General features: G+C 36.6%; 1 protein-coding gene across 3 annotated transcripts in view; it reads right to left on the bottom strand.

Annotated features, from left to right (window-relative positions):
• SLC44A1 (solute carrier family 44 member 1) overlaps positions 1-19,963 on the bottom strand; it is a gene marked incomplete at its 5' end in the record, with an annotated part of 163,569 nt that overhangs the window by 81,191 nt on the left and 62,415 nt on the right. For all 3 annotated transcript variants that reach the window (XM_027772668.1, XM_027772667.1, XM_027772666.1), the window contains 7 exon segments: positions 2,023-2,106; positions 2,803-2,959; positions 3,702-3,867; positions 4,820-5,006; positions 9,903-10,042; positions 14,023-14,112; positions 16,037-16,206. In XM_027772668.1, coding sequence (XP_027628469.1) covers positions 2,023-2,106; positions 2,803-2,959; positions 3,702-3,867; positions 4,820-5,006; positions 9,903-10,042; positions 14,023-14,112; positions 16,037-16,206 — 994 coding nt within the window.

The raw sequence follows: 19,963 nt of genomic DNA, 5'->3' as shown, positions 1-19,963 counted from the left end.
ATTGACATCTGCCTCAAGTGGAAAATGCTACACCTGAATTCACATGATGGGTACTAGTCACAAGCCTACAATACTAAATTATTGTATATGGTACAAAAATATTTTTTTTTTGAGAGATTTTTTTTGCTATAGGGCATGTGCGCGCACCAGACAGAAAGAGAGAGACATAGAGACAGAAAGAGAGAAATCACCCCCCAGGGGGGATGGTCATGCCGCAATCCCTTCTCCTCCATTCTCCTCTTGGGATCTTGGGCATGCATGCATACGCGCCCGGCTTGAGTTTTAAGCCACCAGGTCCGGGACGCGAACAGCGGTCGACTACGTGGGAGTCCAGCGACACAGCCATTACACTAACTGCTGGTTCCCGGTACAAAAATATTGTATAAAATTACCTTCGGGCTATGTGTCAGATGTTTATGAAACATAAGTGAATTTCCATGTTTAGACTTAGTCCCATCCCCAAGATATCCCATCATGTATGTATGTATGTATGTATGTATGTGTGTGTGTATGTATGTATACACACACACACATTCTAAAATCTGAAAAAATTAAAAATCTGAAACACTTCTGATCCTAAGCATTTTGGATAAGATACTCAACTTGTATAATGAGCTACAAGAATGTGTTCTGTGAATAAAAGGTCATACCTACTTTTTCCTATTAATCATTCAACCACAATAAAGCAAAGACCAGGCATGTTCCACACCATGACCACAAGACCATCGTCCTTTGACTATCCTGGAGTGAATGAAAAGTGCGATGCCACTCTGCAATCACTTACAGGTAAATGGTAAGAAAATCAATCAGTCTTTAGCCTATTAGATGAGGGCACTAATACATTAAAATTGATTTTGGGGGAACTGAAAAGCAGTACAAAAAAGAAGAAGAAGAAGAAGAAACAGACTGCTCCCAGTAAGTCCTATGTGCTGAGATACAGGACAGAGGACTGGCTCACTCCCCTTAGAACTGTTATCCCTTAAGCACCAATTCCTCTAGTCACCTTTAGAAACAGCATTTCCTGGGATCAGCAGATGGTATAATGGTTACATTGCTGGACTCCCATGTAGTTGATCTCGGTTTGAGCCCTGGACCCAGCAGTGGCTTAAAACTCAACACTGGGCATGTGGGTAAGCATGCCAAAAATCCCAAGAGAAGGATGAAGGAGAAGAGATTGTGGCATGGCTATTTGCTCCATGGGGTAATTTCTCGCTTTCTGTCTCTCTGTCTCTCCACCAAGTGTATGTGCCCTGCAGCAAAAATCTCTCTTTAAAAAAAGAAAAAGCACTTCCTTTGATATTTCCCAGGCCAATATCATACTGTTTAGCAGGTGAACGACAACAATAAAAAGGTGGGGGCACATGTAGCACACTAGTTTTCAGTATTAGTACACAACTGGAAAAAAATATGTCATGACAGTTTTACACTAATGTTTCTAAACATTAAAAAAAATTAAAGAACAATGGGTACAGTAGACTGAGTCTTAGGGAAAATAAAAAATGAAAAGATGTGAATTCAAGGGTTAGAGAGAAATGCTTTTCCTAAAAGATGAGCCCTGATTATGTCTGTCCCTATATTAAAATTAATATAATGATGAACCTGATTAAGAACATATATTGATTTTTCAAAAGAATTATTTATTTACATATTATTATTATTATTATTTTTAAATTTTGCTATAAGGCACATGCATGCATCAGAGAGAGACAGAAACAGAGAAAGAGCCAGAGACAGAGAAAAAGAAAAAGAGAGAGAGAGAGAGAAAGTGAGAAAGCAAGCTGCCAGGTCTAAGACTTGAACCATGGTCGGCCATGTGGGAGTCCAGAGACTTAACCACGATGCCACCTGCTGACCCCCAATATACATTAATGTAAAAAATAAGAATATGACTGAAATATACATACTTGATCAATGTATAATATACACACCATAAAATAAAACATATTTCAATTATCTTAGGAAAAAGAAACAACAAAATTAGCTCTGAAAGTGAATGTTAGATTTATTTTTAAAATATTTTACCTGATTTAAATAATTTAGGCACTTTTCAAGACACCAAAGGCAACAAATGCAAGATTTCAGCATACATCGTGCACAAGCATTTTCCTGGGCAAGGGAAAAGTAAAATAATTTTAAAACTGAAGAATCAAAACATCATGTAGACGACTTCAAAAATAAGAAAAATAAATACAAAATTTAAAATGTCAGCCTATACTTCAAAGCCTCCATGTCCACCCTTTTCCTCCTTCAAATGCACTGGCTGAACTACTTTTAATCAGTTCAATTCAACACTTACTTAGTACTTCCTGCATATAAAATATAGTGAGGTGTATAAGAACAGCAAATAACTTACAATGTAGTAGGAAAAAAAAAAAAGATTAAACATAAAAAATGTTAGAATCCACAAACGGTGTAGATACTAAATGTTATGGGAGTAGAGAAGAGAGAAAGACAAGTGTTTGGGAGACTGGAGGTTTCTAGGGAGCGATGCACTGGAGCTAATTTATGGTGAAATGCATGCTATTCTTCCAGTCAAACGAGGAATGAGGTTCTAAGGAGGAAGGTGTGCCAGTCAACACCGAGGAAGACAAGCATGGGACTTTGGGTAACCAGTGATGAGATGAATTTTGCCAGAGCATATGTGGTGCAGAAGTGGAAGAGAAAGTGGAAGGACTGGATTCCACCTTGTGAGGACTGAGGAAAACATTCACAGCTTTGCATTTATGTTGGGTTCTTTACTATATGTAGAGCTGAGGTCTGGAATATGCCCATAGAAAGTCCAGAAAAGCATTTTCCTCTTACCTTTCCTTTGAGCTGACTGTGAATATACATAAGGATCATTCGTGGAATTTTGACTAATGTGATAATGAAAGATCCTTTTGCCACAGTACCAAGGTGGTATCGAATAAGGCGGTTCACTGATGCCAAAATAGGTGTAAATGGCAAATTCCTTTTATCCCTATTTTTAAAATGAGCAATAAACAATTCAAGTTTAGATAAGGATAGAAACACAAGTAGAGTCTAGAATCCAATGCAGTAAAAACTCAGTTCATTATTCTTACTCTAGCTTGAAGACAAAAAAGCAACATGATATATAAGTAATATAAATGCCTCAGATGTCCTGTATAACATTGTTTCTCTATGGTAGTTTCATGGAGATCTGAAGTTCTAATACTTAGTTAAATAAAACTGTGCTTTAAAGGCTCTAATTATTAGTGAATACTAATGGAGGTAACCATCCAATTAGAAAACAGAATTTAAGAAGATCTTGCTCTGACAGTTCAATAGAAAATTGCCAGGTCTACAGCTTTAATACTCAGCTCTGAAGTTAGCAAAGGGGCCTCATTACACTTGTTCGGATCCAAACAAAACAAAAATCTTGTTGTCTTTTGATGGACTCTCCTATAAAGTAAAGGTACATATAGCACACTACTGTAAGATTTATTTTTCTGCTAAATATGATATAAGTTATTTCATGCCTGTTCTGATAAATTTTTGAGACAATTACACAAAAGTGTGAAGAATAAAATCACCTCCCACTTTGTCACCTCTCAGAATTAAACTGTAACAGCTGTCATATTCATTTCTAATTTTTAAAATAGAATTCTTACTAGCTTCTATCTCATTTCCTTCCTCTCCACATCACTGCAGACATAATCACTTAGATGAACTTGAATTTTCTGACAAGTATGAATTCTCACCTAGTAAAATAGTATGTTACCACAGCTCCTGCCACAGTCATCTGTTGACATGCTAGAATAAATTCACTGATCCAAATCAGGCCCACAACATGGTACCACCACATGTACTGCAGAGGCCCAGAGATTTTGAACTCCACAAAGCCTTGGTCATTCTGAACAGCACTGCCTAGGAAAATATCAAGGAAGGAAAGAAGCAACACATAAAGTACAAATCAAGATATAAAGCTATTAAACATAACAGGCTAGTCTCATTTCCAACAATAGACCCCTACCCCAAAGCAACATACTTGCTGATCTTAGAGCTTTTTCATTAAGGAATGAAAATAATGATCTCTTGAAAAGTGGGCAATTAAACACTATATAATTATGCATTTTGATTTCTTCAAAGGCACCACAGAAGCTTCTGAAAGTAGTTCTATTTGAATAAAGCCATTATGATGTTACCAGTTATTTAGATTAGGTATAAATTTTCAAATACTTCGATTTTTTTCAGGCCTATTACTTATCCAATAATTATAGATTTAAATTATTAACGAATACAGAGAACTGAAGTATATAAATTAACATATTCAATTGGTGAGTGTGTATTGAATAGGCAGAGAAGTTATATCCACATTTACTATCCTTATTCCTCACAATTAATTCCATTTATACTTAACTTTTTTATTAGGTAGGGCTACAAGCAAATCTTAGAGTCTAACTATAAAGTGTATTCTCATTAGGAGCTCTCACAAGTTCAGGCTATTCTGCACTAGAAAATCCCAAGCAAACAAGCTGATCTAGGGGTATAAGTGGGATCTGAGGCAACTCCAGAGTGGTAGTGCTTTCATCAGTTCACCTCAGGATAAATTTAAATCTCTGAGTGAGTACATGAACATTCTTCAAATTCATGAAGATCACAAGACAAGAATGCAATTTCGGGCCTTTCCTGGTCTAGACCTACAGTGCTAGGATGCCTTAAAAATCATGAGTAGGGACTGGGTTATTGAGAGCTTTTAGCACTACTAGTTCTGATGGCATCAGATTTTTGTCAACAAATGTCTGAAGAACTCTCTCTCTCTTTCTCTAATGTTTTAAAATATTTTAATGCAAAAGAAAGAAGCAATGTATTTTCTTACCGGTAGTGCCAAGAAAAAGCAATGTCATGATCCAATAAGCCCAAAATAGTACTAGAGCAAAGAAAGTCCAAAAGGGCTGGAAGACTAGCAGGGGCAAGTGAATGAAGACCTTGCCAGCCACATGGAACAGGGCAATGGTGAGAGCAACACGTTTGCGCATAACCAACATTATCAGGAACAAGATAACCTGTACAGAGAGAACAGGGGGCAGGATTCCAGTTACCAGTTTTAAGTAGTGAAAAGTAGAACTGAAAATGTTGGAACTTTTAAACAGAACTCTTCATTCCAAACCCTGTAAGTATCATTCTCTGAATCAGAACAATACTTTATCAGTCTATATCTTCCAGTACTTACAATTTAATTGTACATTATCCTAAGTATCCTTTAAAACTACACAAAAATGGCTTTCTCAATGTATTAGTAAGTCCTAGAATTCCTCCACCTTTCCCTTAGCAACTCATTATGTATCCAAATAGTTTGGCAGTCATAAGAATTTTACTTCCTTTTTTCTTTTCCTTTTTTGCTATAGGACACACTAGCCATGGAGAGAGAGAGAGAAAAAGGGAGGGAAAATGAGAAATCATATCCCAAGGGGGATGGCCATGTGCTGAAATCCAATCCCTTCTCCTCCATTCTCCTCTTGGGATTCTGGGCACGCCAGCACAAGCACATGGTGTGATCCTGAATTCAATGTGGGATACAGCTGCCCCAACCTCTATGCCACTTGCTGGCCAGACACTCTTACTTCACATAGATACATACATGTGTATTATTCTGACAAACAGTAAGAGGAACACGTGCCATCCACCTCAGTGGACCATGGGCTCCTCAAAAGTGGGGTCCACGCCAGATTCACCTTCTGCCTCCTTCCCAGTCCCCACACTAACTCACCAGCAGCTGGCACAGCAAATTGTATTTAAAACTTGGCTAATCAGTACTCGTATGATAATAACTAACAAGTATGTTTTGGCACCAATAGTTTTAGTTTTCATTTTTAATAACCAGTTAAAAACTTGAGGATTATTACTAGAAGTAATCTGATCTTTTTTAAGACCATAAACCAAAGATATGAGTAGATTAAAAACATGTTAATTAGTAATTTTACTGCATAATGGCTAAGCAATGAATCTTAACCTCTTTGTGAAATAATACGTATTGTTAAAAGTTTGGGAAGAAATGAAAAATCGGTAGTCAAATATATGGAATAATATATTTCTTAATACACTGTTCTACAGTGAAGATAGCTGTTTTTCAAAAAAAATGAAATTAAAGGGCCAGTTTTTGATGTGGTGGTTAAGGTGGCTGGATCTCACATGGCTGACTGTGGGGTTGAGTCCTGGACCCAACAACCTGAGAAACACTTTGGGCACACAGGTGTGCCCAAAATCCTGAAAGGAGGGAGAGATGGGAGAGAAGAGATTGCAGTGTGACCATTCCCTAAGTGGAAGCACTTTCTCAGTTTCTCCCTCTCTTGCCAGCAAGTGCAAATGCCCTCTGGTGAAATCAAAACAAAAGGGAAAAAATAATATGTTCTTATTAGTGAACGATATAGTAAATGTTCTACATGAAAACCCTCTCACAAATCAGATGGTGAGAACAAAATGTTGCATCAAATAGGATTCAGAATGAGGGAGGACTTCAGAAGACTTCATATTTTCCAACTATGGGACAGAGTGCCTACAGCACCCACTCTTCTTATGAATAAAAGATAAAGAGATTTTCTCTTATGGAAATTGGAGGTAGGCATGCAAATGCTAGAGATGAATTTCTGTGCCATGAATGATCTCCTGCAAATGAAAATACAAAACTGAAAAAAACACTTAAGCTTAACTCACTGTGAACACTGTGGCTGAAATGGCATAGATGAGGAGGGCCCGAAGATTGTCTTCAGCTATCTGGAGCTGTTCAGGAATAATAGTTTCTTTGGGGGACCTTCTTTGCTTTGCATATAGCCACCACAGTACACCTGTACCACCTGGAGGAAAAGTAAGTGTTTCAGTAATAATAAGCACAAGACAATGTGTAACATACTTCCTCCATTTTCTGGACTCTTTGTACACATCATTGCGGGCCTAATATAACAACAATCCTTTGGGCTGGAAGGTGCATAGCTGTACCTTTTTCCCAGCACAAGGGACATGTACCAATTACTCCAATATCATCTTCCACATAAAGCACTTATAAAACTTTCAAGTATCAAAACTCTTTCAACTGTATTGATTATGTTGACTGAAGAAGCTAAGAGAGGATGGGTAAAAACATAACCTGACAAGAGTTGATCCAAAAGAAAGAGTCTCAGCATTTAACCAGGGGAGGCTAAAGGAAGCAAAGAAAGGTCACAGAAAACATCAATGAAGCGAGAGGTAGCAAGGGCCCCTCTATTGTATGCATTTCTATAACCCCAGTGCCTAGCACTGACAGAGTCATGCAACTGACTAAATATTCGCGCAATCAATAAATTTAGATCAAAAGAGTAATTTCCACCAAAATAGGAATGAAGACAGAAAATGTCTGAAAATGGTAGGTGCCAGGAGGGGTATTTTATCTCCAGCATTGGTTGAGAGATTCAGAGGACTAAACTGAAGGAGACAAACCTACCTTCATTAGGAAAGTTGCATGGGACACACTCATTTAAACCATTAAACAAACATTTTGAGTGGTTACAGCACCCACTGTTCTAGTGGGTCCCTATTCTCATAACTCAACAGAGCTTAAAGAGTAATGGGGAAACTAAAAATAAGGAAATAAGTAACACTATAGTATAATAAGTCTAAGGAAAAATATCTCCTGATGAAAGAGAGATAGTGTGCTTGGGCTGGGAAAGCATTGCAATTTTTTTTCGGGCTGCTGGGTCTGGGACTCAAACCACAGAGTTGACATGTGGGATCATCATCTGGCTGGCCCAGCACTGCAACTTTATGTAAGATGGGTAAGCAAGACCTCACTGGTAGAATCACATCTGAGCAAGAGAATCAAAGAGAGCAAGTGGTCTATTAAAGCATTAAGGAAATAATCTTCCCGGCAAAGTTCTAAGATGCTGAGGTGGGATCTTGCCCACTACGAGAGAAAGTAAGAGACCACTGTGGCTAAAACATTGGACAAGAAGGAAAAAAAGTGGTAAAAAATGTGGGCAGACGGGCAACTGGGGACCAGAAAGACCATACTATAAGGCCTTGTAGGCCACAGTAAGAAAATGGATGGTTCAGAGCAGAATTGTGTGTGTAGGTGATAAGATAAACGCCCGAGAGATAAAGTGAAAAGGAACAAAACTGGACAAAGACCTATGCACTTCAACCTGACTTCCATCTGTACTTAAGCAAAGAATAAATGGAGTTAAAGGGAAATTCCATAGCCTATCTATTGGCAAATACCAAGTATGAAATGTTCTTTTGATGAAGGTGAGAAAACCAACCAAAACAACCAGGAATCTATGAAAAGCATTTGGAACAGGGGAAATGATTTCATTCTGAAATCTTACAGATATAAGAAAATGGTAAGGAAAACTATTTAAGATCCTCAAAAAATAGAAGAAAATATTTTTGTATATACAGGTCTTAAAAGTTATGAGGAAAAAAAGCTAAAAAGGCAAGACAAACAGAATGAGATAATGAAATCAAGAACACTGTTTATAATAACCACAGCAGATGTTTATTAAACATTAAATTTGTGCTAGGAACTGTGCTAATCCTTTCATAGACCTGACCTGATTTAATCATGAGAACACTATTAAGAAGGTATTATGACTTCTATTTTACAGAATATAAAACTGAAATGTAGGAAAGTTAAGTAAACTCACATACCTAGGAAGTGGCAGAACTGAAATTTGATTCTCAACACAGATTTAGATACTAAGGCTACAAGTCAAAATGAAAAGAAAGATGATTAAGAAAAGGAAGAACTACAAATAAAGTGAAATTGGAATAACAAAATTTAGATCCTCCTCACAGACAATCAGATACTAGAGCTAGTAGTGAGAAAATTAAATCGGTGATAGGAAAAAAAAATGTTTAGATTTAAAAAAAGATCATAGGCAACTGAGATTCAGAATTAAACAACATTTTTAAGTTTTAAGGGTACATTAAACATTTCATAAACATGTAGGTGGGTGAAACAGGTTGAGTAAAGACACAAAATTTAGACTGGTCTTTGAATTCTTCTCTGGAACAAAGTACAGACACAAAGGAGCATACTGTATGTGAAGAATTTTATACCCAGTGAATTTAATATTCACATGTGAAGACAAAGACAACCTTAAATAAGCAAGTATTGAGACAATATATTACTCATAATCTTTTTTAAGACCATAAACCAAAGATATGAGTAGATTAAAAACATGTTAATTAGTAATTTTACTGCATAATGGCTAAGCAATGAATCTTAACCTCTTTGTGAAATAATACGTATTGTTAAAAGTTTGGGAAGAAATGAAAAATCGGTAGTCAAATATATGGAATAATATATTTCTTAATACACTGTTCTACAGTGAAGATAGCTGTTTTTCAAAAAAAATGAAATTAAAGGGCCAGTTTTTGATGTGGTGGTTAAGGTGGCTGGATCTCACATGGCTGACTGTGGGGTTGAGTCCTGGACCCAACAACCTGAGAAACACTTTGGGCACACAGGTGTGCCCAAAATCCTGAAAGGAGGGAGAGATGGGAGAGAAGAGATTGCAGTGTGACCATTCCCTAAGTGGAAGCACTTTCTCAGTTTCTCCCTCTCTTGCCAGCAAGTGCAAATGCCCTCTGGTGAAATCAAAACAAAAGGGAAAAAATAATATGTTCTTATTAGTGAACGATATAGTAAATGTTCTACATGAAAACCCTCTCACAAATCAGATGGTGAGAACAAAATGTTGCATCAAATAGGATTCAGAATGAGGGAGGACTTCAGAAGACTTCATATTTTCCAACTATGGGACAGAGTGCCTACAGCACCCACTCTTCTTATGAATAAAAGATAAAGAGATTTTCTCTTATGGAAATTGGAGGTAGGCATGCAAATGCTAGAGATGAATTTCTGTGCCATGAATGATCTCCTGCAAATGAAAATACAAAACTGAAAAAAACACTTAAGCTTAACTCACTGTGAACACTGTGGCTGAAATGGCATAGATGAGGAGGGCCCGAAGATTGTCTTCAGCTATCTGGAGCTGTTCAGGAATAATAGTTTCTTTGGGGGACCTTCTTTGCTTTGCATATAGCCACCACAGTACACCTGTACCACCTGGAGGAAAAGTAAGTGTTTCAGTAATAATAAGCACAAGACAATGTGTAACATACTTCCTCCATTTTCTGGACTCTTTGTACACATCATTGCGGGCCTAATATAACAACAATCCTTTGGGCTGGAAGGTGCATAGCTGTACCTTTTTCCCAGCACAAGGGACATGTACCAATTACTCCAATATCATCTTCCACATAAAGCACTTATAAAACTTTCAAGTATCAAAACTCTTTCAACTGTATTGATTATGTTGACTGAAGAAGCTAAGAGAGGATGGGTAAAAACATAACCTGACAAGAGTTGATCCAAAAGAAAGAGTCTCAGCATTTAACCAGGGGAGGCTAAAGGAAGCAAAGAAAGGTCACAGAAAACATCAATGAAGCGAGAGGTAGCAAGGGCCCCTCTATTGTATGCATTTCTATAACCCCAGTGCCTAGCACTGACAGAGTCATGCAACTGACTAAATATTCGCGCAATCAATAAATTTAGATCAAAAGAGTAATTTCCACCAAAATAGGAATGAAGACAGAAAATGTCTGAAAATGGTAGGTGCCAGGAGGGGTATTTTATCTCCAGCATTGGTTGAGAGATTCAGAGGACTAAACTGAAGGAGACAAACCTACCTTCATTAGGAAAGTTGCATGGGACACACTCATTTAAACCATTAAACAAACATTTTGAGTGGTTACAGCACCCACTGTTCTAGTGGGTCCCTATTCTCATAACTCAACAGAGCTTAAAGAGTAATGGGGAAACTAAAAATAAGGAAATAAGTAACACTATAGTATAATAAGTCTAAGGAAAAATATCTCCTGATGAAAGAGAGATAGTGTGCTTGGGCTGGGAAAGCATTGCAATTTTTTTTCGGGCTGCTGGGTCTGGGACTCAAACCACAGAGTTGACATGTGGGATCATCATCTGGCTGGCCCAGCACTGCAACTTTATGTAAGATGGGTAAGCAAGACCTCACTGGTAGAATCACATCTGAGCAAGAGAATCAAAGAGAGCAAGTGGTCTATTAAAGCATTAAGGAAATAATCTTCCCGGCAAAGTTCTAAGATGCTGAGGTGGGATCTTGCCCACTACGAGAGAAAGTAAGAGACCACTGTGGCTAAAACATTGGACAAGAAGGAAAAAAAGTGGTAAAAAATGTGGGCAGACGGGCAACTGGGGACCAGAAAGACCATACTATAAGGCCTTGTAGGCCACAGTAAGAAAATGGATGGTTCAGAGCAGAATTGTGTGTGTAGGTGATAAGATAAACGCCCGAGAGATAAAGTGAAAAGGAACAAAACTGGACAAAGACCTATGCACTTCAACCTGACTTCCATCTGTACTTAAGCAAAGAATAAATGGAGTTAAAGGGAAATTCCATAGCCTATCTATTGGCAAATACCAAGTATGAAATGTTCTTTTGATGAAGGTGAGAAAACCAACCAAAACAACCAGGAATCTATGAAAAGCATTTGGAACAGGGGAAATGATTTCATTCTGAAATCTTACAGATATAAGAAAATGGTAAGGAAAACTATTTAAGATCCTCAAAAAATAGAAGAAAATATTTTTGTATATACAGGTCTTAAAAGTTATGAGGAAAAAAAGCTAAAAAGGCAAGACAAACAGAATGAGATAATGAAATCAAGAACACTGTTTATAATAACCACAGCAGATGTTTATTAAACATTAAATTTGTGCTAGGAACTGTGCTAATCCTTTCATAGACCTGACCTGATTTAATCATGAGAACACTATTAAGAAGGTATTATGACTTCTATTTTACAGAATATAAAACTGAAATGTAGGAAAGTTAAGTAAACTCACATACCTAGGAAGTGGCAGAACTGAAATTTGATTCTCAACACAGATTTAGATACTAAGGCTACAAGTCAAAATGAAAAGAAAGATGATTAAGAAAAGGAAGAACTACAAATAAAGTGAAATTGGAATAACAAAATTTAGATCCTCCTCACAGACAATCAGATACTAGAGCTAGTAGTGAGAAAATTAAATCGGTGATAGGAAAAAAAAATGTTTAGATTTAAAAAAAGATCATAGGCAACTGAGATTCAGAATTAAACAACATTTTTAAGTTTTAAGGGTACATTAAACATTTCATAAACATGTAGGTGGGTGAAACAGGTTGAGTAAAGACACAAAATTTAGACTGGTCTTTGAATTCTTCTCTGGAACAAAGTACAGACACAAAGGAGCATACTGTATGTGAAGAATTTTATACCCAGTGAATTTAATATTCACATGTGAAGACAAAGACAACCTTAAATAAGCAAGTATTGAGACAATATATTACTCATAAATCTTAAATGAATAAGCTACTTGAATGTACATTCCAGTCAATATAAATATGAACTGAAACCCAGAAGTCGTCTAAGAGAAGGACCTGCTCAAACGATTCCAGGAAAACTTAAACGTAGATACAATTAAGAAACTTTCCAAGTAAATATAAGCACCTATTTAAAGACGATATGGTATGTAAAAATAATATTTTAACTTTCCTAATAACCTAATTATAATAGCTCAGAATATTTACTAAGAGCTAAAAAAATGTGGGTGAGCAGAAAGGAGCAGGGGGGAAAGGAAGAAAAATATATGCTAAATTTAACGGAAAAAGGGGAAAAGTTCACATTTATCATTTCGTTTGCCTTTAATAATTATAAAATTCTAGATTAAATAATAATTTCTGAAAACATATGATTTACCAACTATAAAAATAAAAATATAAAATATACCATCCAAAGCAAGGGTAAAGATCACCACAGGAAACATAGTTCACATAGCAAAGACAGGGAAAACAAAATTAAAAAGCACAAATGTCAGGAAAACAAAAAAGGATGACAACAATAAAAGCAAATATACCAGTTAGGATTTTAAATGTAAATAGGGACAAATTCCATTACTAAGGGACAAATTCCATTACTAAAAGAGTTTCTGACTCAGTTTTAAAAATTTAAATATGTAATATACATCATATACACAGAAAAACAGTTTGGACTTCAAATGCTAACAAGCAGTGAAATATGGGGAGGGAAATAAATATAATTATAAAATTCCTTTTTTAAAAAAAGATTTATTTAATTTTTAATTTATTCATTCATTATTTTAATTTGATCAGAGAGAGGCAGAGAGAGAGAGGGAAAGTGAGAAAGCAAGTCAGGAGGTCCAGGACTCGAACTGTGATAGGCCATATGAGAGTGTCCGGCACCTTAACCACCACACCACCTGCTGGTCCATGAATTATGAAATTTCTTAAGGCAAAAATAAACACTTTTTTTTAAGAATCATGTGCTCAACTTTATTTATTTTATTATTTTTAAATTTGACCAGAGAGAGACACAGAGAGAGAGAGAGAGAGAAAATGAGAAAGCAAGTCACCAGGTCCAGGACCCGAACTGTGGTTGGCCATGTGGGTCCAGTGCCTCAACCACCACACCAGCACTTTCTTTTTTTTCTTTCTTTTTTTTTTTTTTCTGATAGCGAGTACATGGACTCCCGAGAAAGAAGAAGATGAGAAAGGGGACATGCTCCCATTACAATCCCTTTTCCTCTCTCTCTCTCCCTCTTTTCAGAATATTGGGCATGCATGCACATGCACTTGGTGTGTTTCTCAGGCCACTGAGTCCAGGACTTCAACTGTGTGATCAGCCATGTGGGATCCAGCTGCCTTAACCACCATGCCATGGAGTTGGCCCAAAATAAACACTTTCCTTTTTGTTTTAAATTTACTTTTTAATACATTCCATCACTGTATATTATTACAGCTTGTAAAATGAATTTTCCCAGCATAAATTTACACTGTATTATTAGTACAGTTAAAGATACTATCCATGCTATTATCAACAGATTATCTGTTTTTTAAAGAGAAAATACAGCACATGAAAATAAAATGATTTTCTCTTTATATTTCTATTTTCAATCATGAATGTAGTTAAGTAACATAAAAAATAAATCAATAAATAGCTTACCAAGTGACCCCAGTATGACCAGAATTGTTACGATCCACACCAGTACTCTTGATATATACCTGATTATCACCATCAAAATCATGGATAGAACTGCAGAAAAGAAAAATACAGAACACATAGAATATCATTTGTAAACACAGGAATATATAAAGAGAAACCCCTTCAATTGTTTTTTCCCTAGGCAATTAATTTATTGCCATTCATGCCCATAATTTAAGAAAGGAAACTGGCTGCTTTTGCATTTTAACTGTGCTACTTGCACTTCTTAAACAGTATCTAACTCTGTGGTTTCTACTACAGAAAAGAAGACATGCAAATGCACCTGGTGACTCAAAAACAGCACAGGACTGTTGTGGAATCACCATGGGGGAGACATCAGACATGCAAACATACATGCCAGCACACAAAGTGTAGAGAATGACATGTCATGTTGGTGACAAGAAAAATTACCACATGTAGACAGAGATCAGGTGCTACACTTCCTTGAGTAATCTATGCACTTCTATACCAATTTCTCTGATGGCCAGTCAACAAGTTAGAGGGCATTTTATCTTTTTCTGGTTATTTCTCCTCTAGAACTTCAAGGGACAGACTGACACTATAGAATAGTATTTGAAAGCTTACTGAGGCCAAAATTTCTCTGAACTCATTTCTCAACTGGGTTCATGGATTCCAACAGAGAAGCTCTTCCTCAAAAAAGGTGCAAAGCTTAGTTTGAATTATTCAGTCAAGTCCTCTACCTGTCCCAAGATAAATCCCCATGTGCCAAAGTCAGGGGTAAAAGCTCAGAAACGAAATGGGGGACTTAACCTTTGCACAAGAAATACATTTCTGAAATAATAATTTGTACATCCTTAATTATCTAAAGGCCCAAATAAATTTGTCCAAACAAATGAACAAAGATCTTTTGGGTTTATATTACACTTGTAAGCCAGAATCCTTGGAATTAGAAAGGAAACTGCAATGGTTTAACAACATTATTGTTACTATTTTTAAAGTTTGGAGATTATTTTTGGTTATAGCATTCAACCATTTCAGAAACCAAATAATTTTTACATAAAGTCAGCTAGTAATCGAGTTTCTTTTGGCTATTTGCAAAGCCAAATAAATGGTTGGGATCTGTGTCTAAGTAACATTATTAAGGTACTCACTTTTGCAATAAATGTACAGGAACCAAAAACAGATGGGAGCCTTTCAAATATCACAGAATTAGATTTTCATATGGACAGCATTATTTCAATTGAGTCAAGTACTACCTAAGCAAAAAGAAAATACTCTCTAATGACAGGAAAGACGGAAATACAGCTTGTATCTTCTCAATGACTGTAAATGCTATTAACAGGCACAAGTACTAATTTCACTCATATAATGAAATATTTGTTTGGGTCCTACCACGGTTTATTTCTCCCAATAAGAAGGCCTATAGATTCTGATATGGCTACATACAGTCCTAGAATAATACAGGGAGTTTTCATCTTGAAAACAAATAATTTGATTATATTATCTATTTATTGACTAGAAAACACAGTGGCTAACAAGTGGAGATTTCCTAACTTTTCCAGCAATATGATGATATTGTGAACTGTAGAAATGAAAATTACATACTTCAAAAGGAATCTATCAGAAATCTCTGTTCTTAGATGGGAATACATAAGAGAATATGTAACTTCTTTTATAAGTAAATACACTTTTCGGAATCATAACTGAAAACAGAGAGTTACTGATTGATTCATTAAAGGAGGACTCCTGCTCTCATCTTAGAGACAGTTATAGACCTAGAAATCAAAGTTTGGAAAATACCAGTTTGCTCCAATGAAAGAAAAAGAAATGAGTTTCAGATATATATACATATTTATATGTACGTATTTATAGCTATATATAATCTGAAACAATTACTTTGGCTATGGGAAGTTAAACATTTTACAAATATCTCCAGTTGTCTTCATATTTTGGCTAAAAGAACAGTCTTCTACTGCAGTACTATGCAATAGCTAATAATGAGAAAAACAATTACCTAGTGACAACAAGCAAAGTCCCAATATAATTTCTTTGCTGGTCATTACTCCACTAATCAGCCTGTGTAAGACACTATTGTCACTGACAAAGGTGATCAGGGCCTCTGCAAACTTGGCATAGCAGGAAATGTTCACAGGAGCACAGCGATGGAAGAATGGAATAGGTGCACTGGTGACACAAGAAAAAAAAATCAGAAAAAAAATTACTCCTACGTAATATAAATGCCACATCAAACACACAAATGAAAGGTGAGTATGGCTGCAATACACTCCACCCTCCACACGTCGTTATGGGAGCTAAGAGCTGTGTGCTTAATGCTATGAAGATGACTGTCATGGGTAATGATGCAAATCTTACCACGAGCCTTATTAAAGAGGGTGGAGTGCATGTTCCAACAAAGACATTACCCTCCCCTTCTGGAAAGAAACACACACGCATACATACACATACAGAACTACCAGAAGCAAAACCAAACACTTAAACTCCTCGGCCTGCACATCTACCAATCAAGGGGCAGAGGATGAAGCTTACAAACATATAGTTCATCAAACTGAAAATAAATTTTTGCCATAAGTGATTTAAAAGTAAAACACACACATGCTTTTCTTGAAATGTGCCATCATTCTGTCTCCAACAGAATGGCATTGAAAACCTCAGATTAGGAATAAATAGAGGACATTAGCTTAATATCTATATAAACTAGTCATGCCAGGATATCAACATACAGCATAATATGCAGCTATTTAAAACAATGACTATTAATATATGGAAGCACTTATAATAATACAAGCGGGAAAATATATCTAATGCGATGACATCTCTGCATAAGGATTACATTGGGTCATCAGAAAAGTTTTTCTGTGCAAAAATGCATCATGACTTTTCCAACGACCCAATACATAAGAATGAGAACAGAAAAAGAATGTATGAATGGAACAGTGAAAAATATCTGGCTTATTATGGTCATGAAAGTCTGTTCTATTTTCTTTTCTCTTTATATGTTACTACTAATCCAAAATATCTATGTCCAAAAAAAAGGGGTAAAACAACCAATTACTTAATAATTTATATCAGGACTACAGTTTTTATTTGTGAAGGAACACAGCTGTTTGTGAACTGTGACACAAATCTGGTTTGTTATAACCTAACTACTTCAGCTTATAGCTAGGTCAGTGAGAGATTTTAAACAAGTAACTATGAAAATGCCTTCGGATGTGGTTTGTTTGAATCCTAAGAGCACCTGTATGTGTGTTCGTGCACAAATAGACATTTATACATGTGCATAAAGTTAAAATTTAGCCATCATTAATTCAAATCCCACATTTTCAGAATTATTCATAAGTTGGTCAAAGTGCTAACATTTTTAACTGGAATAATATAAATGTGTCATTCTTGGGATCAGCAGTTAGTGTAATGGCTAAGCCGCTGAACTCCCGTGTAGTCGACCGCGGTTCAAGTCACGGATCCGGTGGCTTAAACTCATGCCGGGTGCATGTGCGTGTGTGCCCAAGATCCTGAGAGGAGAATGGAGGAGAAGGGATTGTGGTGTGGCCATCCCCCCAGGGGGTGATTTCTCGCTTTCTGTCTCTCTGTCTCTCTTTCTGGCGAGCGTGTGCACCCTATAGCAAAAACCTCTAAAAATAAATAAATAAATAAATAAATAAATAAATGTGTCATTCTTGGTTGGCACTGTATTTAGGTTTACTTAGTGTATAGGATGACACAATTGGGTACCAAATTGCAAGGTTTCTAATCTCAGCAAAGCAACTTCGCATAACCTGAGTCAGAAGTTCTAGATAGGGCTAGCCTCTAGGCCCATTACCTAATGGTTAAGGACATCAGATCCCACATGGCTGACCATGGGTGATTCAAATCCTGCCCCACAGCTTGGAAAAATATACCAGGTGCATGTGTGAGTATGCCCAAAATGTGGAGAAATGGAGAAGGGATTGCACTGTGACTGTGACCCTCTAAGAGATGCCTCCCCACCCCATACCCACCCAGCAAGTACATGCACTATCTAGCAATTTTAAAAAAAGGCCTGGCTGATGCTCCTTACACTGCACGGCTGTGTGCTATTCCATTTCTCTTGTTTTCTCCATTTGTTAGCAGAAAGGGTTGGGGTTATCTACACAATAAAGTCTCTTCAGGTGGTCATCAGCATCACTATAATCATCATCAGAGGGCCCACCCATAAATCAATGATTCTAAACTGTATAGAAGTGGCATACCCAGTACTTTCACTGCTTTTTTCAAATGGGATGAGGACAGATGATTTGAAAAAGGAAAGACTGTACTCTCAAAATTCTGATCCATAGAGTGAGGAAATATGGGGTAATATCTGTTCTGAATTTATCCTTTCATTTTTATACTTTCAAATCACGTTTATATAAGCATTTAGTTATTTGGGAGACCAGCAGTTGGCATAATGGCTATGTCGCTGGATTCCCATGTAGTCGATCGCAGTTCGAGTCCTGGACCCGGTGGTTTAAACTCACGCCGGGTGCATGTGCACGTGTGCCCAAGATCCCGAGAGGAGAAAGGATTGCAGTGTGGCCATCCCCCCTGGGGGGTGATTTCTTGCTTTCTGTCTATCTGTCTCTCTCTATCTTTCTGGTGAGCGCACATGCCCTATAGCTAAAACCTGCTCCCCCCCCCAAAAAAAACTTGGTCATTTGGAAAGAGTACTTTTATAAGAATCCTTCAAAGAACTGTAGCAAAATAACAACAGTCCTTACCCTATAATTCAATCTATGTCAGTTAAAAAAAGCTGACAGCTCTAAATTTACAGGTATAAAATTAGCACAAGCTGATTAACTATGCTGTCTAGCTGATAGCCAAAATCTGCTCTTAGTGGTAATGAATACTAGAAATAGAAGGTCAATAAGAGGAAATAATAAAAAGAACACATTATTAGGAAATAAAGTTAAATTCTTAGCTTTAACACAAAATGTACTTAAGAAAAAGTAAAACGCACTAGATTTTCTTGTCATTCTCAGCTCTTCCCCAAAGAATTCTATCAACTGCAAGGCTTTAATACCTGAATTTCATTTTCTTATTAAAAAAAAAATAAGTAATCATGGCATTGAAATGGTTTGTCTATATTTTACTATTTAAATCCTATGTGTGATACAATGAATTTAAGATGAGATGAATTCGCTAATTTCATATACCCCTGAGATGATAATTCTTCCGAGAATCTAGCATATGAGCTCATTTCTACTTTAGTGCTTAACCTAAATGACACATTCTGTGCTTCCTACTAAGAGGGCACCATAAAATATCCTATTTACAATATTCTACTTTTCAAGCCCACTGAATTTTAATCTTTAAGAAGTCAATGTAGTCCCATTAGGAAAAGATGCTGTTTCACGTTATTGAAAGAGCAGACAACAAGAACAAAATGAATTTATAATGAGTCTTTTAAAGATTTTTAAAGATTAGTCACTCATAAGAAAATTCTACCTTACCTTGGAAAACATACTGTCCATTTGCCTTCAAGTCCAGATTATCACAGTTAATGAGCTCCCTGAAGTATGATGACAAACAATGCCTAACATCTCTCATTCACATGCCTTCAGGAAGGCAGGAGTTTGCATTTCACACAATTATTTTAGAACCGTGGGTTATGAATAAACAATTACACATGATTTCCAGCTAAAAAGTTTATTATTTAAGAAAGAATAATAATCAAGGGTCCTGGCACTATCTCTATAGCACAAAACAGGTAGGAAATAAATCTAGAATCTAATGGCAATATAGGATGGTTTTCTTACATTTCATTTATTTACTTTCTCTCTTCCTTTACTCCTATGTCCCCTCCTCCTCTTTTCTAAATTTTACCAGAGGCCACGTGCACTCACCAGAAGGAGACAGAGACAGAGAAGAAATGAGAAAGCACCCGCAATGGGGAATGGTCAAACAG

Source organism: Tupaia chinensis, unplaced genomic scaffold, assembly GCF_000334495.1.
Source record: "Tupaia chinensis unplaced genomic scaffold, TupChi_1.0 Scaffold000291_1, whole genome shotgun sequence".
Classification (NCBI taxonomy): Eukaryota; Metazoa; Chordata; class Mammalia; order Scandentia; family Tupaiidae; genus Tupaia; species Tupaia belangeri.
The sequence above is the reverse complement of the archived record's forward strand: the minus strand, read 5'-3'. Positions and strand labels throughout refer to the sequence as shown.